Source organism: Stegodyphus dumicola, chromosome 10, assembly GCF_044657685.1.
Source record: "Stegodyphus dumicola isolate Sdum_Otavi_A_Nest chromosome 10, ASM4465768v1".
NCBI classification, from domain to species: Eukaryota; Metazoa; Arthropoda; class Arachnida; order Araneae; family Eresidae; genus Stegodyphus; species Stegodyphus dumicola.
The window spans coordinates 116,365,863-116,390,869 of record NC_140777.1 but is presented as its reverse complement, the minus strand read 5'-3'; the positions used below and the strand labels follow the sequence as shown (position 1 = coordinate 116,390,869).

At 32.0% G+C, this 25,007-nt stretch overlaps 1 protein-coding gene across 8 annotated transcripts in view; it reads right to left on the bottom strand.

The window, feature by feature from the left end:
* The window catches only part of LOC118198052 (twitchin-like), a 480,648-nt gene that overhangs the window by 331,338 nt on the left and 124,303 nt on the right, over nt 1-25,007 (bottom strand). For all 8 annotated transcript variants that reach the window (XM_085825414.1, XM_085825418.1, XM_085825417.1 and 5 more), the window contains 4 exons: nt 10,860-11,022; nt 6,035-6,176; nt 3,377-3,512; nt 2,620-2,804 (listed from right to left, as the gene is read on the bottom strand). In XM_085825414.1, coding sequence (XP_085681540.1) covers nt 2,620-2,804; nt 3,377-3,512; nt 6,035-6,176; nt 10,860-11,022 — 626 coding nt within the window. The remainder of the gene's footprint in view (nt 1-2,619; nt 2,805-3,376; nt 3,513-6,034; nt 6,177-10,859; nt 11,023-25,007) is intronic.

Genomic DNA, 25,007 nt, shown 5'->3' with positions numbered 1-25,007 from the left:
GAGGCTGGCCTACTTAGCAGACATATTTAACCATTTAAATGAATTGAATCTATCAATGCAAGGATTTGGTATAAATATAATAATATCTAGCAAAAAATTATCTTCATTTATCGCAAAATTAGAAATTTGGATACGTCGAGTAGAAAAGGGGAATTTTGCAAACTTTCCCTTGCTTGATTCTGTTATTGCGAAAAATGAAAAGAATACAATTATACTTGACATTTTAATACATTTGAGACGATTGAGCGATTCATTCAATGGATATTTTTCTACCGGAAATATTACCAAAATTCAGAAATGTATACCGGATCCATTTCTAATTAATTTTCTAATTAATTCTAATTAATTTCTAATTAATTCTACATTAAATTTGATGGATGATACTGATAGTGATCTGAAAATAGATCAACTTATTGAAATGCGAGCAAATGGACATGTTCAAATGGAATTCGAACAATTAGAATTGCAACAATTCTGGTGCTCACAGTTACAACGTTATCCAGAGTTGACGAACGGAGCACTGCAGTTACTCTTACCCTTTGCTACCACCTACTTGTGCGAAATGGGATTTTCCTCGCTTTTGCATATAAAAACTAAAGCGAGAAATCGCTTAAATGCAAGTGATGATTTACGCGTATGTCTTTCAAAAAGGAACCTCGCTTCGACAGTATAATAATGAACAAACACCAACAGACTAGTTATTAATAAAAATAATATTCTTTTGTATTTATATAAAATGTACAATGTTTTTGAATAAACAATAAGTTTCGCAAAAAAATGTATTTTTCTAGACTAAAAAATTTAAAACACATTTTTCAATGGGGTGCGGGAGATATATTTCCAGGTTCAAAGGGATACGACTCACTAGAAAGGTTAAGAAACACTGCTCTATATTGAATTTTCAAGCCAGCAAGAATTTCTTTTACATTCATCGAAAGTACAGTTTCATTTTGTGCAATTTTATGCATATTTAAAACTTAAAAGTATGCGGCAAAGTAATAATGCAATAGCTCATGTGTCGACTATATAAATATAGTTGTACATGCAGAGTAGGTGATGTTGGCAGCAATAGTTATAAAAAATTTTCGTTTGTTTCATACACAACAATAGTGTTTATACTGTTTTTTAAACAGTTTTTTAAATTTCATGATCATTGCGCTAGGATGAGTAAGAACCAACTTTCAGACGATGAAATGAAAATCGTTGGTCGATTCCAGTCAAGACATCTTCAAGTTAAAGCTACAATGTAGCGATTCAGTGTAACGATTAGTGTCGTCTGCCATTTGTGGAAACAAATTCAGCAAATTTACTCCCGTTAGCCTAACTGCTGTTCCACACAATCAACATATCTATTACAAGAGCCACGACCATCGAGAAGGTCTATATTTGGCATTTTCAGCCAAACATTACAACTACATATTTCTATCGTAAGCTGTTTGCATCTCTGGAAATTTATTTCCAAGGATAAACCGTTTCTAGAACACTTCATAGAAAAGGCGTTTAGCTAAAAGATGCGCTGTTTGCGTTCCACTCACGGCCTTACACAACCCGACACGTTTTATACAGCGCAGAGAAAGCATTCTTAAACCAAACTGCGTTAAGCTCATATTCTCTTCAATAAAGAATATGGAGTTTAGGCGCCGATCTATAACATGTCTTTATCTAGAGAAAACCTCGGGCGTGATACCATTTTTCTAACTGGAAGAAAGGAACCACTACGGTGGAGGAGAAGTAATGGTCTACGCTGGCATGAGACTGGCTGGCGACACATTACACCTCGTATTTGACAGAAGGTTCTTGACAGTTTAGAGGTATAGCGATGAGAAATTAGAGCCCTAGGTGCTCATGATCCCAGTTGGCTCACGCTCACAGTTCCTTTTCTCTTTAGTTCTTCATAGCTAAAATGGTGCCCGAATACCTTCAAAATGAGGATTTTAGCGGGATAGATTTTACACCTCCTGAATCTGCCTACTGAATCCTTACACTTTAATCTGCCTGAATATTTCGGCACGCTCTTGAAAACTGTAGTTCACCAACCGTCTCCGAGAATCATCCAGGAGCTAAGGGTTGCTTTGGTGCAGGAATACATGCGGCTGTTACAAGGACTCATCAACTACATCATTAACATAAAATCGAATAGCTGCTTAACCTGTACGCATTAGAAATGACCATATCCTTTATTATCCTTATTATAGATGCCATTTGGAATCATCAGGTTTAGGCATTTATCTCTCATGAGCGTTAAACTCAATCATAAGTTGATGGTTCTTTTCTGAAAAAAAATATATATATATTGGAATTCATAAAAAATTTCATTGGCAGGTAAGTTTTGAGGAGTTGGGAAAGATGCGCGTATTCTCTTGATTCAGAACACAAATGAGAAGTCGAACATGTTTCGGTTAGACAGTTCTATATGGAAATGTATCTTTTATTAATCAGATAGATGTCAAGAGTCTTAAGGAAACATATCATATCATAATCAATATATAATTTATATTTGCGAGCAATACATTTAAAACAATATTAATAAAGCAGTAATTTTATATTCTAAAGAAATATGGAGATTAGAAAATACACTATAAAGTGACATTAAGTATTTAAAATGTTTCAGAAGCTTACCTTCAAAGTTGAGAGTAATATTTGCATGACCATCTCCATGCTTGTTCTTAGCTACTGCTTTATACTCTCCGCCATCTGTGGCTGTGACGTTTTGGACTTCTAAGGACACAATGTGGTTATGCTTGTCGGAAATGAGCCCATATTTGAACCTTCCGCCATCAGAAATTGGCTTCCCGTTGTGAAACCTGTTAATATCATGTCAGTGTTTAATGGTCATTATTTCAAAAACTAGTTTTGAGAAACGCTAGTTCTAAGTATTGATAATTAATGTTTTTACATTAACATTTATTTAATATTCAATGAAAATTCTTCGAAATACTATATTTGATTTACATATTTTGAATCATTAAACTAAAGAAAATAGAAGTATTAATATATCTATGTAACATGTAAAATGCATAGAATTAATATTAAAAACACTCTCTGGGTTATTAAAAGCGAAACTAAATATTTTAGTGGATGTTAAATTCTAATAACTTGAATAAAATAATATTTGAGTAAAAGATCTGTTATCGAAATATATATCCATTAACTGAATTATTATCTGAATATGGAATTTGAAATGGAAGCATGAACAACAGTCTTTTTACTTTAAAAAAAAAAAAAAAACTAAGACTTAAATTGTTTAATGAAAATGGATAATGAACTACTTTAATAAAAGGCATCAAAATGGATAATGAATTACTTTAGTAAAAGGCAATTACTTTTGTAGTAACTTTTAACTGATAATGAATAGAAACCAATATATGTTTCCTACCATTCTATCGTAGGTTTTGGATCGGCCACCAACCGACATTCAAAAGTAACTTTACTGAAGTTGTCAGCCCCCTTGATGATGGGCTTTTCTGTAAATACAGGTCTGGTCCCTTCGGTTGGAACGCTGTCATCTTCGCCTGCAAATGTAAAACAGGTACATGAACTACGAAAGTACACGATTTACCGGTAGTATTTCCTGTATTTTTGAACTTAAGAACGTCATAAATTATAATAATAATGTAATATTATATTAAACAAAGTGTTTTAAATATTTACGCGACTAAATATGTCACGAATTTTATGCATCAACAATTAAAATTTACGAATGAATTTGAAAAATTACAATTAGTTTAAATTTCAGAAATAAATCTAAATGAGCTGTCAGAGAGTGATAATTTTATTCATCTCATATCTTCAATTAAAAATTTACTACAAACTAAATTTACTATTTTTATCGCTATACTTAAAGCGAAAACTATTTTTCTTCGCCGAATTAAAGAGACAGAATAAATCTATTCTTACTCATTGAAAATTATAGATATCATTCGTTAAATTTTCTGACAATATAAAACTATTCGCTAAGACAGCTAACTATATGTAGGAAAGTTTGAAATAATTTTCTGGAATATCACTTTTATATAGAAAATAAATTACTACAGAAACGTGAATTTCATATTGTATTTTGTAGACGTGGGAAAATACATAATTTTATACTTAGTGAAATTTAACTTTATATGAACTCTAAAATCTATGGTTTCTCAATGAGTTAAAGTGTTATATAATTTTGAGATTATCTTAAGTTCGATTTTAGGCATTAACAAAGCGGTTTTACATTTAAAAATCTTTTATAAGATATTATTGTAAACGACCAAATTACTTATTCAAAATTTCTCAGTAATAGGTGTAGATAAAAATTTTAAAGTTTTTCGCATTTTTTATTAAAAGATCTAAAGATGACTAAAGAACAGATTTGATGTAATGAATCTAGTGTTGAAATCTAGCATGAAATAATTCATCTTGTAATAATTTATCATTAGTCTTCACTAAGACTTGATACTGTTCGCTCATTTCAGCGAAATTCAGTCTGGTTAACACAGTCATGGAAACTCATTAAACCTTATAATACATGGATTAAATTAATATTTACAAATAATATAAACTGCATAGATTTCGCAAATTTTTTTTGTAAAATTAACCGATTTATGAAGAATACGAAGCATTGTAAGGGATAAAATAAACCTCTTTTACTATTAAAATTACTCTTTTGTTACCAACAAGCGGTATCTTTTTACGCAGATAAATCTTGTACAAACCAGTCTTTCTTCTTCCTTTGCAACGCACCATATTCCCCCCATATTTATTACCGGCACTCTATATAACATTTATTGTATTGTGAGTTGTTGCCGCTGTTGCTAATCTCAACTTGTCTGATCCAATCAGAAAAAGTCCACGAATTTTATCCTGGTAAATAGTACAAGATTGTGTCGTTGGCGTGAGCCTTAAGCACCCTGTAGGTTACAGTACGACTTTGCACAATTCGAACCCGGGCACTTAAGTACGGTAGTCAGCATCACTAGCCACTACCCCACGGGAAATTTTGTAATGTGTCTTCCATTCCATTTCTTTATTTATTATTTATTGATTGATTGATTAGCCCTAAGGGGCGGCGTTAGATCCAAAGGGCTATAAGTCTCAAAACGGCCTTTTGCGTTTCATTTTCTGCGTTAGTTCACTTTTCAAACTGTTGCCACCAAATATTTTCGCCATGTATTATATTTAAAGAAATTAAATAATGAAGAATCCGCATGAATGCATGAATGTTTCTCGCATGGTGAAAAAAAAACGGTACCTAGAGCCATCAAATTTTAAATAACTCCAACTAATCCTCCAACCAACACCATTCAAAATTCGGGCTTTTGGAAGCCCGAATTTTGAATTTCCAATTAGTTTTATTACCTATTTCAAATTTTGTAAAACTTTAGAATTTTTGGTTAACAAACTCAATGATTTCAAAGCGAGGAATGGCAGTACTGTTCACAAAACAAAAACATTTTTATCTCCAGCGCGCGAGACTGTCAATCGGAAATTCTAAAGATATGCTGCTTTGGTGTCTTTAAATATTTTGTGATATTGCTGTTAAATTGAATTTTATGTGCGAAGAACATGGTATTTAATACGTAAAGTTAACACATAAAACGTTAAAAAAAGCCCTTTTGTGGGTAATATAAAATCTAAAAGCTTCCAGACATTTATTTTTCGAAAATAGTTTTAAAGTTTCAAGACACACCCGTTGAAAATCCACTGATATAAAATAACTAGGAATATGTGCGATTCTTTGAAACTATCTCAGACGGAGGTTATTTTCTATATTCTCGCTTCATAAGAATTTTTACGTGACATACTCTTAGAGAAAAATTTTAAGAGGTAAATTATCACCTTTATTACCAAGCACATTATTCCTAGGCTGCGTTATATGCACGGTTTTTTAGGCAACATACATTTAGACGCAATCGAAATCGTGACATATCGAGCATGTTATTACAATATAACATTTTAAAATTCTGTAAACCCTTTTTATCCAGGAGATATAGCAGATATAATTTCTAAACATTTATTGCATTTATAATTCGAATCTAAAAACTGTTTTGAATGCACTTACTATCGAAGTTGAGACTAATGGTCGCGTGGCTTTCTCCAAGTTCATTTTTGGCAGTTACTTTATACTTCCCTGCATCTTCGATGGTGACGTCATTGATTTCTAATGTAGAAAAATAAGCGTTGCCATCTTTGTCTAGCTTAACCTGGGAAAGAAAATTTAAACTCTGTATAATATGCAAGTTTACATACACATAAGAAATGCTTTCAGAATATCATCACAGTAAACGCCGATAATGTAATTGCGGGTAATGTTATCACTCGAATACTGTTATCGAATTTCCGAAGTCCCGCCCGTTTGTATACGAAAATATCGAAAGTACACTAAACGACATTGAAAATGCAATACCAAGAAGAAGTGGCTCGAAAATTACGCAAATTTCAGGGTAGACGCACGTCACCGAGTGCAGAATGAAGTGAAATACGCAGCTCTCTAGCGCACGTTGAAGAAGATATAAGGGAAAGAACCTACAGAGTATTCAGTTTTCGTGCCGTTATTTCTGCTAAGGAAATCATCCTAGAAAATTTTATCCTTGCCTCAGAGGACACGTGGAACAGCAAAGAATGCCAGGCTGTCGTCAATGTAGGCAGTACCAGCAGACAGACGATTTTAGGAAGGGTATCGTGATTGGACTGAGAAGGACAGATTGTTCCATACGGCAAATCTACGTTGACACACACCTCACAGTGCACCGGCTATGGTGACGATGGCTTGAAAAAGGAAATGTGACAAGCTCGAGAGGTGCCGGTGCAGCCAGAGTGACGTCAGTACGCGTGGATCTATGCATCCGCCGACAAGCGGTGACGCACCCGCAAGACACTTTTACCTCCATTCTGCAGCATGTTCAAGACATCCTGGATGTTCCCATATTGACCAGAACCTTTGCCGTTGATTAGTGCATAGTGGCCAGCACTCGCTAAATACATTAAGAAGACTGCCGTTGACTCCACATCATAGACGCCAACGTCTGCAATGGTGGCGGGCTCGAACGATGTGGACAACAGAGTGGCACAGGGGTGTGTTCTCAATTGAGTGACGCATCTGTTTCTCCAGTGATAGTCGCCGCGTACGAATGTGGCAACGATGTAGAGAGAGGTCCAAATCCGACAGCAATAGTGGAACGCCCCACCATGTGACAACACGGCATCATGGTTTGGAGCGCAATTGCGTACTATTCCAGGTCACCTCTAGTTCGAATTCAGAGCATTATGACGGCTCTACAAGCCGTGGATTGAAGTGCTGCGGCCGGTGATACTCCCGTACCTTCAGAGATTGTCCAATTCCCTTTATCAGCAGGATAACGCCCGACCACATACACTGCCCGCACCCAGCCAACGTGCTCTGCAAGATGTAGAGATGCTTGCCTGGCCACCGCTCTCTCCTGTTCTCTCACCAATCGAACACATTTGGGATGTGATTGAACGCCATTTGCATACCCTACCGTTGCCGCGTTCAGGAGGAAACTGTGACAAATGGTTGACAGGAAATGAAGAGCCATTCCTCAGAACATCACCCGTAGTCTCATTTACTCTGTACTTAGACGTGCTGCTTCGTATGTCGCCGTCCAAGGTGTGCCCTACAACCTACTGACCCGACACTATATTATGCACATAATTTCGAAATAAAGATCCCTTATAGTTCGCAGCCATTTTCTCTCTATTTGCCAAGTTTCATCACTTTCTGGCCACTCCTTCTTGGTGTTGGCTCACCAGCGGCCGAGCGGTAAAACCGCTGAACACTGGTAGTTCGGTCTGAGGTTCGAATCCGGCGAACGGGCTGGCTGCATGGGCGTTTTCGTGGTGTGTAACGTGTATACGAGTCAGTTTCCCTTAGAAAGTCCTCCACGAAGGCATCCCTCCCCTTAGGCAGATAGCCCTAGTGTGCTTTGCCGTATTCTCAATACAAAGTGTGTGTGTGTGTGTATATTCTCAATACACACACACACACACTTTCTTGGTGTTGCATTTTCAATGTCGGGTAGTTTACATAGCTTACTGAAATCAAAAATTCGGTTAATAATCAATTTTTTATATAATAAATTTTTAAAACTGAAATAATTTCGCTAAATAAAGTAGATTATAAAAATTATGAAATGAGAGAGAAATGTGCCCATGTAAGGGATTATGTAAGGGATAGCCAAAAAGCTTGGTTTCGATTTCAATCAACCATTTAAAATCAGGTAATCTTTCCTTTTACACAAAATATCATTTCCTAGAGCGTTATACAAATATGTTTTTAGATTAAAAAATTCAAAAAATATTATCAATAAAAACATTTTTTCATTTGTGAGGGAAATTACCAGAGTATATAAGAAAGAGTATTCAAAGCATAATACGTATTTTATTCGCTAAAACTTTAAGAAAATAAAAAATTTACAACACTTTTAGACATTATTGAAATATATTTTTATGGTAATACTTATATGGAAAACACGAATTAAAAGGAAAATAAAATTTTTAAAAGATCTCATTCTTCAGTTTTGAAAAATTCAGTTAAAAACATTTATGCTTATATTACTACTTAGAATGGTAAAATAGCAATAATATACAACATTTTTTGAAGACATTGCAGTCATTATTATATAACCATAAAGAATAGTGAAAGCGTACAAAAAAATATTAAACATTTAAGAATTATGTACAAGAGATATTATGCACATAGATATTAGGAAAATAGTAATGTTATGGGCCAAATCTGCAAATCGCAGCCTTAGAAACAAAAGGGGAAAACTTTTCCGTAAACAATTTAATGTTAAACAGTAAGGAATATTCCCATTCCTTATCGTGTAAAATACGTGTTGTAATTGGTTTGGTTTATTAGATTACGGCAAAACACTCGAGGGCTTTCTGCCTTAAGGGAGGGATGCCTTCGTGGAGGACTTTTTAAGGGAAACTGGCTCGTATACACGTTACACATGGGGAAAACCACGAAAACACCCATGCAGCCAGACCCTTCGCGGGATTCGAACCTCGGACCGAACTACCAGTGTTCAGGGACGACACCGCTTCGCCGCTGGTGGGCCGTGTCGTAATTAGAAAGTTATCGATGGTAGCTACGTCCGGCTACCATCGGAAAGCCGGATTTCCAGCCTCACTGAGGCCATAGCTGATTCTTAGTGATTCCGATTTAAAAAATATTCTAGTCTCATCTGAAGTAGCGATTACTAGATTGTAATCGCTACTTCAGATGAGACTAGAATATTTTTATAAAAGGACGCAGCAATTTTATAAAATACGCAGCAATTTTATAAAAGGAGCTGAAGCTAATAGGTCGCTATCTTTCCAAATACAGTAGGACTTGGATTATTTACTTTGAGAGCAGGATTAGAGTGTTTTATTTGCCGATTTTTCATAGTTAAAAATAACTGTGCCTAGTAAAGAATTAATTTTTATAGCATTATGTTACTTTAGGTAAATTTATTTTCTAGCTTTGTTATTCTCCTACGTAATCATAGAAAAGTCACCAACTAAAAGCACTTATTTATATAATGGATAACTGCTAACCGTCTTAATTTTAAGTACATAATTTTTACGGATGTTTAGGAACATAAATTATGGATAATATACGGCTAATGAACCATAACCGGGATTAGTTGGTGCCAAACTATTTTGGCTTGTAAAATTTGGCGAATTTTTGGCGCGAATGAGAGCACAAAGTTGTGATTTTTAAACGTAAACAGAATAGTATTTTTTTAGTTTTGCAGTAGTAAAATGCCGTTATTTTATGTAAACAGAAAAGTAATGACAAATACTAGACGAGATGACAAAATACTAGATGAGTAAAACAAAGTCCATCAGTCTTGCAAGTAAAAACATAGTCCTATATATGTAATTCATGATAAAATACTATACTGAATAATAAAATAATAAATTGTATTACACTTTCCTCGAACTCCAAAATTGTCAATTAAGTAAATATATTCAAATTCACTAACAACGGATGCATACTTACTAAAATATAAAAGTTACTATTTCGTGGAATTCAACACACTAAACAACTTTCGTTCAAAACTTTAAATATTCCATATCTTTCGATAGCCACTTGCAAGAAGGAAAATTTAAAAAAATAATTAACTGATCCGGAAAACATTAACTAAATAAAATTAAATGAAAACATTCATAAGTTATAAACTTCCCGTCATCTGAAATCCAACATTCTCCCACCAACAACTGCTTAACCTCCTGCAAATATAAAATAGTAAAACTTTTATAAACAAACACGGTATTTCAAAATTAAATTAAAAAGAAGAATCTGCTGGCTACACTAAACTCGCACTCATTACAAGCACCGAAATAAAACTCTAGGTTTGCCGCAGGAAAACACAGAGCCGAAAACCATAATTAAATGAAAATCGCGCCAAGTTTGACACTCACCCCGATTATAGAAGATTAACCTAATATACACACATAGCAGGTTGTTTTTATGTCCTTAAACCAAAATATGAAGAAGACGGAATAAAAGAAATAAATATCTGAATTCAGGATTCATTTTGAAAGCTGGTTGATGTAGGTGAATACAGGAATAGTGATTATGAGAAATTTTAGGGAACCAAAAACATTTAGCAGAAAAGTGGTGAGATAGCTTCCAATATCTTTGCGCACCACTTCTGTATCTTATTTCCATACGTTCTTCGAATATTCTTCGAGATTATTCGGAAATATTAATTATTAAAAAGTTTGGATGACGGATCTTCCGTATATTCCAGATTCTAATTTTAAGCATGGATCGGTTAATTTTTACCAATTGATTAATTTTATCTGCAACGTAGATCTGGAATTCAACAGTTTTAATTTATATATTACACAATACAGAATACTTTTACTCGTACCTTACACCTCGCTGATTCCTTAACTGCATTATTGTCGTGGAACCAGTAGACGGTAGGTTTAGGATCGGCTAAAATTCGACATTCGAAGAGAAGACGCCTCCCCTCGTCCTCTTGGCGAATAGACGGTTTCTTGGCAAATGTCGGAGGGATGCCATCGGTTTGGCTACAAAAGGGAAGAAAAAATAATATATTATAATGTTATAAATAGCAAAATTTACATTCATAAATCTTATAAAAGTCTGCTATATGCTAAAAATATCCGTCTAAAAAGGAAAGATTAAATCTAGAGTCTAGAATTATTTCTTTATTGAAGTAGAGTTTCAGTGAAAAAGCCGTGACATACTCCAAGGATATATTTGCTTGAACTTACTTGTAACACTAATTAAAAATTACACGCTTAAACTTGAACATCGCCAATTTTTTCTGACACCTTTTTTTAGCCAGCAAATTCAGTTATAATTAGAATTTTATCCCTTACTCTTTTTGTCTAATTTTATCATCTGAAAATGCAATTCTTACAAGAGGGAATCCGCAAAGCCTGTCTCGGCCTATTTCATTTGATAATACTAAGATCTAATGCGTACTCAATCCTTTCTCTAATAATTTCATTTACGATACATGCAATAAATTTAATTTAGCTCACGAGCTTTATTAAGTGATTATCACGTAATTTTTTTAAATTTCGAACTAATTTTAATTTGAATATTAAAAATTCAATAATTTATTTAAGTTGTATAATTTTAACATTAAAAAATTAGCACCTGGACATTTCTATTCACAATAAATAATATTATATTACCTTTCCGCTGGACTAATTATTTCAAACATTATTTACACTTAAATAGTTATCGAAATAAACCTGCAGTAACGTAAGTCTGAAAAATTATTAATTTAAATATTTTTTTATTTAAATATTCCCAATCGGCAGCTAAAAGTTTGAATGCCTCAGTTTGCCTTTTTCACAGCAAATGATTTCATTAAGTGAATCAATTAATTATTTTTAATACATAAATCTTCATTATTAAAAAGTGAAGCTGAGAGAAACGGGAAGAGGAATTCATATAGAGAGCAGCATAAGCAGGTTTGAAAAATTATAAGTGAAATTAAAACTACTATTAGTTGATAGATTTTAGTAAGTGGAGAATAATTAAAAAACATCTAATTCATTGTTCATTATACTCTAAATCTCTTTTAAATAATATGATTGAGAAACAAAATAATTACATAGTAAGAAATATGACACTTATCCTACCTGCCGTTTTAGTGTAGTAGTTAGCGTATCCAGATGACACTTGACTTTCTCTGTTTTGATTTACTGTAGAAATACAGTTGATTTTTAATTTTACTGTTTCAAATGTAATCTTATAGGAGGCTGAAACACGATGATAAAAAGTACCTCTGAAGCCTTTCTAAGCTCAGCATTGCTGAAAGCTATAAAAGATTTCGATTGCATAACGCAAGAAGCATAATGCATTTTTACAGAAGAATGTTTAAACTTCGATAGTAAATTACTCAATATCAAACTGTTCCAATTTGCTTAAATTTTGAATTATACCTTGCTTTGGAACATGATTTATCGGCTCCTTTCCTCTTTAAAATTTATTATGCATTACAGTAAGCAATAATGTCCATTTAAATTCATTCAAACCAGTTCAATTTTTAACTTGACGTTGCACGCATTGAAACTTTCTTTCATTTTTCGATTGCATAAAGTTATATAAAGCAAAAAACTAAGAACCAGAGTTTATTAATAAGAAACTGTAAAGCACACAGCTGACATTTATGAATAGAAAAAAAACGCAAAAAGATCTTCCAACAGATGAAGGAACAGAACTTTCGTTTTAGCGGGTATTCAAATCTAGTACTTTAGATGCTCAGAAGTCACCTAAGGTGATTAGCTATATATTGATAAATGATAATGTAGGAGAAGCAAATATATAAAACTTACTGCTAAGGTCAAAGAAATCCAGGTGGATATCAAGGGATGAAAAAGTAATCAACAGCATATTAGCTCCCGACAGAGAGTAAAGATTGCTTTCATGATAGAAGATACTGAAGAAGTTTGCACGGAATTAGATAAGCCCTCTCTTACAAAAGGTTTAAGTTTTTCAACAATATTGAAAAGGTTGACAACAAGTCTATTCCTCAACTTGATTATTAGTATCATAACACTGCCAGCAGAAGGAATCGTGGAACTGTGCTCTTACTTCTAGATTAACCTTGCTTTGCTTACTAACTTTGAATACAACAATGCTACAGTGAAGATTTGCACGTCGGCTGTTCACATTCAAGCAACTACTTACGTCAAATTATTCTTATATTTGTCTGAACGTTACGTTATTAAGACTTTTTATTAGTGACACTAGCCCTTAATATTTAGCCTCTGTAGAAACTCCAGATAGCGTTTTGCGTATTATTATCTCTCTCTATATATATGATATGGATTTCAAACTCGCAGAGGTTTTGCAGATTCGCATATTTTTATCCATAAACATACTGGAAAAAATTTTGAAGTTTGCAGCAATCTGAAGAATTAGCAAACAAATTGCATAGCACACAAATACACCTCCCAAAAAAGAATTGAATGTGTCATGAGTGTAAAACATGTATGCAGATCCTATACTTCAGGTACTCATGACATTACCTATTAGATATTAGTTTATTTTATCGTTTATTGCTATGAAATAAACCCAAATATGTTGTAAAATGTTAAAATCTATGGTGAACATTTTAGCTTGCAAATTCACATGGTGACATTAGTAGTACCTGAAATGCACATAAATGTACGATAAACGAAGACATTAAATGTAGATAATTCTTCTATTACTTTCTGCTCTTTGTATATTAAGGCTGAACTTCAGTACAGTTTACGTTTGCAAAGAGCACTACGTAAACTTTTTTTTTATTGAAAATTTAAAATTCCTTGTGCACCACATAGATCAGGTTTACAGAGGTAAGTAAAAAAACAAACAAATACAACAACAGAACACAAAATAAAATAAACTTACAAATTCAGAGATGACACGTAAGAGATAAAATTACAGGAAAAAGAGAAAGCCATTTTATGTTGGACAAATACGTGAAGAGGGGGAGGAAATGTAATATTCACAGAGTTTAACCTAGGAATGAGTTCCTTTCGTCCTTCCTTGAGCTTTGAATAATAGAACAACAAACATTTTGCACTTCCCTGAAACTGCATGAACACAAGTCTGTACTAGATAATATAAATCTCTTCAGATAAGAATTGAATTTACCATGTCCAGTTATAAATTGAGTAGCTTCAAAATTGCAGAAAAAGTGTTTATTATTCAGTCTGTGAGGAATGGAAGGAAAATATAGTTTAGTCAAAGAGGCAGTAGTAGAATTCCTGCATAGTTCATTCCACTTGAGTATTGTATCATTTTTATTTTTGTTCTTGTAAAATGACTTAAGAAGTTTGCCTGAATAATTTTTCAATTCAGTAAATTATGTCGCTGCAGTAAGTGTTATCCTTCGCAACACTGGTTAAATTTCGTTGTGTTCAGTTCATTACTACAAGCTTTTAAATAACACAATAATTCGCAAACTAAAAGCACTTAGTTAAGCAGGTATTACTTCCGAGAAGCAGAAGAAAGTTCGTGATATTTGAAGAGAAGTTAAACCGCTCCATATGCACTGTAAATATTTTAAACATACCAAATGTTTAGTTTCTAGGGCTAGTGCTATTAATACGCAGAGTTTCTTAACATTTTAGATTTGTAATCAACTTGCAAATAACTGTAATTTACGGTGAACCACATGCAAAGATAGGATAAAGGATAAGAAAAAGGAGCTTCTTATAGCAAAATAATGAGGTAATTATAGATAAATGTACATAAAGGTAAAGGGGAATAAATAACGTGTACGGTAAATGAAAAGCTGTAAATTTGGCTGTTGTTTAAATGTGTTTTTCTTCTTTAAGTACGCATATATATCTTTATAATTTTTTATGAGACTTTAAATTTATTTTTAAAAATCGGCAGGTAATGTGCATGCGTGTTGGCTTCTAAATAATTTTAAAATGTCATTGTAGGCATAGCATACTTTTTTATAATCACAGAGTTTAAGTACATAATGAAATACATATTTTTAAAACATTAACAAAAGCTTTACCTTGAAATTACTTCAGAATACAGAAAATAATTCCCTTAATTTAATGAATCAGTTTTAACTTTTATTTTTGTTTAATAAATATGTAAAATATTTTAAACTTTATTTATCGCTACTTCAAACATGTTTAAAATAAAATTCGCAATGTAAAACAATAATAAATAAAGGATTGGATTATTCAATTATGGCAAAGCACACGAGGGCTATCTGCCTAAAGGGACGGATGCTTTCGGGGAGGACTTTCTAAGGGAAACTGGTTCGTATACACGTTACACATGGGGAAAACCACGAAAACGCCCATGCAGCCAGCCCGTTCGCGGGATTCGAACCTCGAGCCGAACTACCAGTGTTCAGCGTCTTTACCGCTCGGCCGCTGGTGGGCCTAATAAGTAAAGGCTAAAGTAAGTTTAATGAACGGAAAATCGCTAATCTTATGTTATGTTAAATGATTATCTATCTGCATGAAACAGTGTTTCCGTAGCGTACCAAAAGTTGAAAAAAAAAAAAAAAAAGCATTTTCAGAAAAAATATTTTTAAAAAAGGTTTCATCACTTAAAATGTATATACTTTTAAGAAATAAAATATTACTGCATCATATTTGTCTTCTCCCAACGTTTAACAATCTATTTCCTTTTCCTCTGAATCTTAATTTCAGAGCTTACAACAGATTTTTCTCGACAGATTTTACACTGAGAGGTCTGCCTCGCAAATTCTTAAATATGTCTGCTTTGGAAAACGCTATTTTCATGTTGTTTCAAGAAAATTTCCTTTATAAACTGCAGCACCTTTGCATAACAAATATACTCCATTAGCAACAACCAATCAATTACTCCAAGAGTTGAGGAAATTTTGTTTTGAGGACGTATTTCTATATACAACTATTTAAAACTTCTTCAGATTTTGTGTACATCCATGCAAACTCTAAGACAACTGGCTTTATTGTTGAAAACATAGCTTCTGATAGAGAATTGCTGTACGAATAATGTACACCAGTTTTGTGTTTCTTGTAACCGTATCAGTTTTCAAGTGAGAAACCATATTGTAGATGTTTACTATAGATAATGGATGAATGTACCCCAAAAAAAAATCGTGTCATATGCAATATTTTTTACTCTTTCGATAAATGCCAAGTAAATAGTAATTTTATCATTACTTATAATTGCATTTTTAAGATGCCCATGAACGTTGTATTTTCCATTGTCACCTTTACTTTTTTCAAATCGTGATCAATGATTGATTTCAATGACAAGAATTTCAGTCGTGATTCTGTTCTGTAACTCAGTTTCCCTTTATATGTTTAAGTCACAATCATCATCTCTGACATCTGAAGCTTTCAGAAACGCTTTTAAATCCTCATAATTAAGGTATTTTACATACTATATTTAAAACAAAAAATGTAAGTGAATTAGTGTGTTCAACATTTTTTAAATATGGTTCCATGCTATCGTTAAATCCACCGAAGATTTTATAACAGTTATACCTTTATTCTTCCAGACTTCTATTTCAGCGTACGAAACAGCGCTGAAATTCAGAACTCTTACCATAGTCTAGGGATACTGTGCACATAATACAGTAGAGAAAAATATGTGCCCTCTTTTGCTATGTGTCACCAAAAGCTACATTCGCTACCATCCTGCATGCCAAAATTCTTGTTTATTGCTTTCCTCACAGAATACATGCATTCTATAAGTATACACTCTGGAATCCATACGTAACTGTTATATAAGAAATACTAGATGCGATTTCATTAGATGCAGTCACCTCAGCCACCTTTTTTCATCTGAATGTGAGATTTGCTCTCATAAGTTTTGTACAATAAAGTCTGTAGAAGCGATCTAAAATTCGAGTGCCTGATTCAAAGCTGCCACAATTCAGTCCACGGTATGGGCAGTTTGGCATGACACTGATTTTCGATTGAAAATATTTTAAATTTCAGATCAGGGTAGGAATAGGTGATATGAGACAGAATAGGAGTAATGCGATGGGATTATCTCCATATTAATATTAATAATGTGGAACAGGCATAGAAATCTCCTGAAGGGACTTTACTATTGAAGTACATCGCTCGCTGCTGCCATCAGTTTGAAATTTTTTTTTAATAAGAGTACACATTTTTACATAAGAGTACACAAAAAAAGTCGCACATTTACGTAAGAACTCTGTTAATAATCCTATATTTGCTCAAACGAGTTTATACGGCAGTACTATTTTTAAGTTTGATATTCCTGGTTATAACATTTACAGCAAAATCAGCAGCTGATTAGAGTGTTCTGTCTTATCATTACTCATTTTACATCTATTCTTCTTTAGTGAGTTGAAGTTTTGAAGAAGATGAAAAATTATTTTGATATGCTTAGATTTTATCAAAGCCGCAATTTTTCCTTTTTCATTCCAGATAGCTTCTGTGCGATTTTAATAATTTTACTACGAACTGCTGTTCCTCAGTTACGAATTGAACTGTGGATTACCAAAGAACATGAAAGTACATTAAATTTCAGTAAGAGTGTGGAGAGTTTCTCTTCTTAATTTATTCATTTTCAATAAGTTATAGTTATGTACTGTTTTTCGTCAATAAGATATCATAATATGGCTCTTTTAAATAAAATACCTTATATACTAGGTGGAAGCAAACTCCATGACTGGATAAAAGAGATTTTGTTGCTCAGTTCTAAATTAATGAAATTGTAATCATGCACTTGAATTGCATTCCGGAAAGAACTCTAAATATTAATAAAGTATTCTTAAAACTCAGATTACAATGTTAAAATTTATTTGATATAAAGTTATTTAAGAATGTAAGCAGATAATAAAATATACTAAAAGTTTCAAATATTCTTTTTTTTTTAAACTATATCCAAATATGTTGCCCTTTTTTTAAAATTTGACTGGCTTTACAAAAATCATTATGCATTTCTACTTTCTATGGTTTTTTTCAATGGCTTTTTTGATACTAAAAATATTTATGTCAAAATCACGTGCAACACATGTTTACTAAAATCATTTATGTGAAAAACAACAATACAAACAATATTGTCATTTCAAAAGTATTTTATGATCAGTACGGTGAGAGATAAAGCAATTTTTATATGTATAAAAGTAATTCTCTATGCACACAAATTAATATGTTCATCATTAAGCAATTCTGACTAACAATTTGTCAATATTTGAAAATATATGTACTTTTCATTTGAAATAATGATGATTTGTAACTGTTTCAGTAATTAAAATGTTTACCTTTATGTCAAAGATGATAACAAAATCAAAGAAAGAAACCACTGGGATTCTAGAACCCCAAGTAATAATATACAAATCGGCCATCAATTAAAATTTCCACAATATTTGTATTTACTTATCCACTAGCCCATTTTAATCCATATTTGAAAGGATAATAATTACCATATTACCAGGCATATAATATTACCCACTTTATTCTTAGTCAAATCAAAAGCTGGAAAAAGAATTTAAAAAAAAATCTCCTTCGTAAGTATCTGAGCGAGCTATAAGTCTTCGCCTATTTCTGAAGATAAAGTGATGTTAGTCAGGTATCACTTTATCTTTAGAAATGGTAATAACTTTATATCTCGTAAAATGTATAATACAGTTTCATTATGCTAAAATGAGAAAGCCATTGATGCCCAAGATCAGAGGTTCATAGGATATATAGATGACATATAAAAATTGCTGGTATTAATTACAGTTTTTATTAACACTGTTTTGTGTTAAATCGGAATTTTAATCTTCCAACCCTGCTTGTTACAAATGATTTACATTAAATTTCATCTCGTGAGGGAATTGCAAAAGCCATCAGTGTTAAAAATTTCAATAAACTGCTTTATTAGTGGTATCACTAGTTAACGTAAGATATCCTCTAACACTTAAACGTTAGTTTCAGAGGTGAAAATAGCCTTAAAAAATTGTGCATTGTACTCTGTTTGCGGACGAACACTGTAAAGCAAAGGCTTACCCACGGTAAGAATGCGGTATTCTTACCTGCAGAGAACACATGTCATTTACTCTTCATCATAGAAGGATGAAGGATGATGGCGAATCAAGTTTTCTGAACAATTTTACGCATCAAAATCTATGCTATACTGACGATAGAATTCATCTTTTTTTCTCCCTCTAAGGTTTAACCAATAATCCACGGCCTTTTTCTTGTTCTTTGTTTTTCCCCCAATATTCAAATGGTACAACATCTGTTAACATTCGTTTCATGGGGCCTAATTCACAATCATTCAATGATTCATTTCTAACGTCTTCCATATTTGAAATTCAAGTCTATCATCAACATGATAATCGTCAATTCCAAAATTTTTCCTCTGTGAATGTGTTTGAAAGTCATGGATAGAAATCTAAGACTTTCAGACACGTTCACATAACATTCTTCATTATCTGCATGGTTATTGAAGATGTGAACAATTATGTTAGCCTTAACGTAATCAGAATGAGTATCAGTGCTTTTTGCATTTAAGCCACGCTCTGCAAAGACTTGCCATGGTCAATAAAATCAGAACTGCTTTTGACAGCTATCCTCAGCACAAAATAAGTACAGATACTGGCATCTGCGCTTTTAAAAGTAAATTTTTAGGTTCGATGGTTACTTCCAATTAACTAGTGGATGATTAAATTTTTTTTCCTATGCGACTAACAAAACAGTTCCTAGAAAATTTTAAATCCGATTTGTTATTCCCTTTACATTATTTCTGGAATTCTCCGTTTTTAAGGATCCGGAAAGTTTTCAAGGTCAAGCAAAGTTCTTAACATTGAGGTCAAGGTCAATTATAAGAAGTAATATTTTTTGTCATTAAATAATATTGTTATGTAATTCTCAGATTTCTGTAAAATATGATTAAAACAGACATTTAGTATCTGATAAAAGGTGAAATCTTATATACTAAAGTACAAAAATACAAATAGTTCCTTTTAATGTAATCTACAATGTAAAACTTGTTACAAATATACGATTATAACTCAGTTTAATTTTAATATAAATAGAATTTACTGTCATTCTATGCAATAAAAACGACCTGATCTATACATTGTTTCGACAGGTAACCAGAAACAACATTTTTAATTTTATATGAGTAATGTTTCTTAATATCTACTTTTTCATGAAATATTGTATTTCATTTGTTTGTGGTGTTATATGATTATATTGTATATTATTGAGAATTATCTGTTCTAATCATTAACGATATCTCATTAGCTTATTTTTAATGTTAGTTTAAATGCAACATCAATAACATTATTATACTAGACTTAGTAAACAACAATCATCTTATGGTTAAAGGAAAATAAGGAGTGAAATTATTATTTATTATTATTCAAAGTACAACAATGTTTTATGCATGTACAACTTAGTAATGGTTTTAAATAACGAAGGAGAGGAGGCAAAACTAAATAGTAAAATGTAGAAATAATCAATTACTCAAATCTATTTAGAAAAAATCCTGGCCATTTATAAATTCTCAAATATATCATGATACAGATTAGATAACATTAAGTTGTCTATAAGTAGCTTAATAAAAGATAAGAATTTAAAATAAAAATGTGAGCTATCAAAGATAATAATTAATGGAGGAAGAATGATAGCCATGAGGCTCACATTACTGCCTCAATCTCCTGAGCGAGATTTTGCAAGTCAACTGTGAATTGATTTCTTATTAGTCATTTCTCTAATAAATCTTTCATTTTTTAACTGCAGAAGCAGCAAAATGTTTCCAATATGAAATAGTAAAAGTATAACAGACGTCATAAACCTGAACGTATGCAATTGGCCAAACCCAATATATGAATTTTGAACGTAATGCATGTCAACGCAGGACTAATTAAGCACAGAATTAAAATGTTATAATTAGCCTCTTTTACGCACGTATAAATACCTAAAACATATTACCAACAGACTGAAGAAAGACTGGGTTATTGATATTAACCACTCCGTCAAGAAAAATAACAAAAATTGCAAATTTTGAAATTAAATATCCAGGTCAAATTTTGTCTTACGAAAGTGAAACCTCTTATAATTTTATTTTTTCATAACGAGTATAAAAGTAAATTTAAACTATCGCAGGAGACTGGGCAGTCTCTTGCGATAGTTTTACAAATGGAAAAGTACCTTACATTTTAGAACTTGTAAAATATTCTTTTTCAGAATGGATTTTGCTTTACTTCATGTGTGATAAAAGAAGTAAATTTTGAAAATGAAACTATGTGTTACAACTGTGATTGTAATTTTACCACCGAAAAAATTAGGATGTAAACTAAACGTGTGTGAAAATTGAGACTACTGATATACTTTAACATTTTTCTTCTCTCCTCAAAGACAATGTGCAAGATACTTAACAGTTTTGAAGATCTAAAAAGAAATTAAATAATATATATTTTTTAACTAAAAATTAGTTCTATAAACCAATCAAATGCTGATAATGAAATAGTCAACAGAAGATCAAGATTTCCACATTATTACGCCATTTTGATGTTATATATTGCATGCATAGATTTTTTATTAACTCATTAAATAGCAAATAATCATTCAGTAGTAACAATTCATTAAGTAACAAAAAAATCTCATGTAAACACCACATAACATTCCTTGTATGGTTTATTAAATTATACATAATTTTTTGCTTCATTTCCCTTAAACTTATTTCTTCGAATTATAATATATTTAATTAACCAGTCCGTCAAGGCAAATAACAAAAATTGTAAATTTTGAAATTAAATATCCAGGTCTAATTTTGTCTTACGAGAGTGAAACCCCTTATAATTTTATTTTTTCATAACGAGTATAAAGGTAAATTTAAACTAATTCGAAAATTAATTTTTTTAATTTGGTATTGCCAAAACATGAATGTTTTCGTCTTTTGAAAGACCTCTTTAATCAGAAGTACATATCTACGACCAATGATTATGAAAATAAAAGCCAGATGAGGACTTTTAAGTAAAGGGGTTGGGTGTGTATATATATATATATATAGCTATATATAGCTATATATACGTACAGCAGTTCCGTATAAAAAAAATGTCAATATTCTACGGCTAACTGTTTTTACTTCCTTGTACGAAGTAAAAAGGAAGTATTGTAATCGAGAAAAGTTTCAGGCAGCATATTTCAACGAAAATATCCATTTTTACCGCTATCGAATGCAATTTAACGATGTTTTTGCGTGATATCTGTTCGTAAGGACAGAATAAAATACTCTTTTCCTTCAAAAAAATTATAAAACTGCTTTAAAATTAATTCTGAAGAGAATTTTTCGTGGCGTCTGTACGAACGTATGTACATACGTGCGTATGTACGTATCTCGCATAACTCAAAAACGAGTAGCCTCAGGACGTTGAAATTTTGTATATAGGACTGCTATAACATGTAGATGTGCACCTCGTATTTTGGTTGCAATCGGCCGCACCAAAGGTATATAAATATATTTATATATATATATATCCACTCTGTTACCCTGTTGCATATTTCACAAATGCACATCAGCGCAGCCACTGAGGAAAGGGGTTTTGAAAATGGACCAATGAGCTGCTATCGCTCTTGTGACGCTACATTTTCGTGCATGTGAGGGTATGTTGTTTACGTTTTAATTTGCATTTGTTTCGCAGTTATAAATATATGGCGTAATATTAGAAATCTTGTAGTGCTTTCGTTTTCTGAGTTTAATTAATCGCTGACATTTCACTTTCGAGATTTTTATTACGCATTAATATTTGGATTGATGTTCGCGGCATATTATATGGATTAAGATAATTCAAGTGTATATTTTTTTTAATTGAGATGAGAATTACTGAAAGTGTTACAATGAATCTAGTGTTTTCTTATTTCAGTGCATTCTTTTGATTTTTAAAATGTAAGATTAGAACACATATGATCATATTATATCCATTGTTAAAATTAAAAGTTATATGTGAATAAATTGAATATACTCGTTGTAAATGAGATAAATTCACTCTGCTTGATGAATATTTTCTTGTGTAGACAGTTATTAAACGTGAAATTTAACACACTAAATGTATACGAATGCAAATTAGTAAATTTCACTTTGACTAAAATTCTGCATTGGTTATTATTATAGAACCTCTTTTTCATATAGACTTCAATAAAAAGTGCTGTCTTCTATTTACATATATTATTGGTGTAAATATTTTTCTCATAGTTTTATGTATAGATAGGATTTGGTCTCAGATGTTTATCACATATTTCTTTCTTCATCTTATTTATCACTTATTAAGTAATATTTCGCATCGATATTTTTGCGAAGTATCCAACATGTGTTTGTATTTATTTCAACCAGGTAGTGAAATCTTCATAATTGCCTATATTTGATCTAACTTCGCAATAAAAAGTTTCAGAAGTAATCCACGATCCTTTAATTATTTTTTACAGAAAATTGCGTGGCAGAATATTTTCAACCATCTTGCTTAAATCTCAAAGCACGCGAAATGTCATGTGACATGACAAAAATATTACTGGATGCTCATTGGCCCATCCTAGAAGCCACTCCCTCGGTGGCTACACAGATGTGCACTTGTGAAATATGCTACCCGGTTCAGTGATCTCAGTTTCTTTACTCTTATATGTTTGTAAATTGTACATTTTTTGCTTTAAAAATGATTGTATTATATTGTTTTTATCTTCCGGTTAAGGTTTTTATGCCTTTAGTAAATCTGTATGCAAAATTTTTAGAATTATCAACAATTTTAAAGTTGTCTAAGTGCCGCTAAGCCTTTTTTTAATGGCGGCCATTGATGTTTACATTTGAAACAGGAGACTAGTGGATTTGTTGCCAATCTAGAGAAACTTAGCTTCGCAACAACAAAGATAACGCATTCATTTATTATTGCCAATTAAATCATGCTTAATTCTTTCTGGAATTTTTTCGAGAAAATAAGTGTTTGAGATTTACTTCGTAATTTTTAATATATATATTTTGAGTTTTTTATATATTTTTGCCTTCTCGCGAAGTGAGAACTGAATTAATTAAATGAGAAATACTCAATCGTCTGTGAAAAACTGTTGCTTTTTTGTTTTGTTTGCTTAATTTCTTTTATACATCATTCTAGATTTATTATAGTATTTGAATAGAAAATGTGGCAAAGATTAGATAATTCTATTCTTTAAATGATATAAATTTTGTGCATTATGAGTTATAATATGAACGAAATATATAAGTTAACTGTTATATAATTATTGGATTATATAACAGTTAACTTAGTTTCCGTTATATAAGTATTATATAAGTTAACTGTTATTATATAATTATTAATACTGTTTAGTGAATCTAGCGCCGGAGTGTCGCTATGGTAAACTAATACTAGAGTGAATTTTAAAGAATGCATTTATTCTATTGTGGTTTATGCGCTGTCGGCGAAGTAGATTTAATTCAATCCAATAAGTTTAAATGAAATGCAAGAAAAAATGCGTATAATTTAATATTCCGTACAAGGAAGTCATGTGGTGTACACATCAGATATTTAAGTAAGCGAGATACATACTTACGTAAGTACGTACGTACACACGTCACGAAAAAAATCCTTTTTGGATACATTTTAAATCCCTTTAATCCGTTTTGAGAAAAAAGAATCTTTTAAGACGTCACGAGCCAAAAAAAAAAGTCCACACGGATTCGGCAACGGTCAAAATGGATATTTCTGTTGAAAGATTATAACCGACATTTTTCATGATAACAATATTCCCTCACTTCATACAAGGAATATCGATAGAAAAGCTGCTTATAGACTCACAGACAACAGATTTTGATTGTATATAACTTCCGAAAACTAATGTCTCTGATTTGATTCAGTTGGAAATTCTGTTTTAAAAACGAGATTTTTCTACTAAATTCTCAAGGAAAGGGTTGCTAAAATTATATAATGGCGAGAAATATCTAATAAATTATAACAAAGATTTTAAGGAAATGATAATAAAATTCTGAAATTTATGGATATATTTTTTGACAGTTAAGAATAAGTATTGTTACGAAATGTACTGGAGCGGTGGGATGGCTTCCCCGCAAA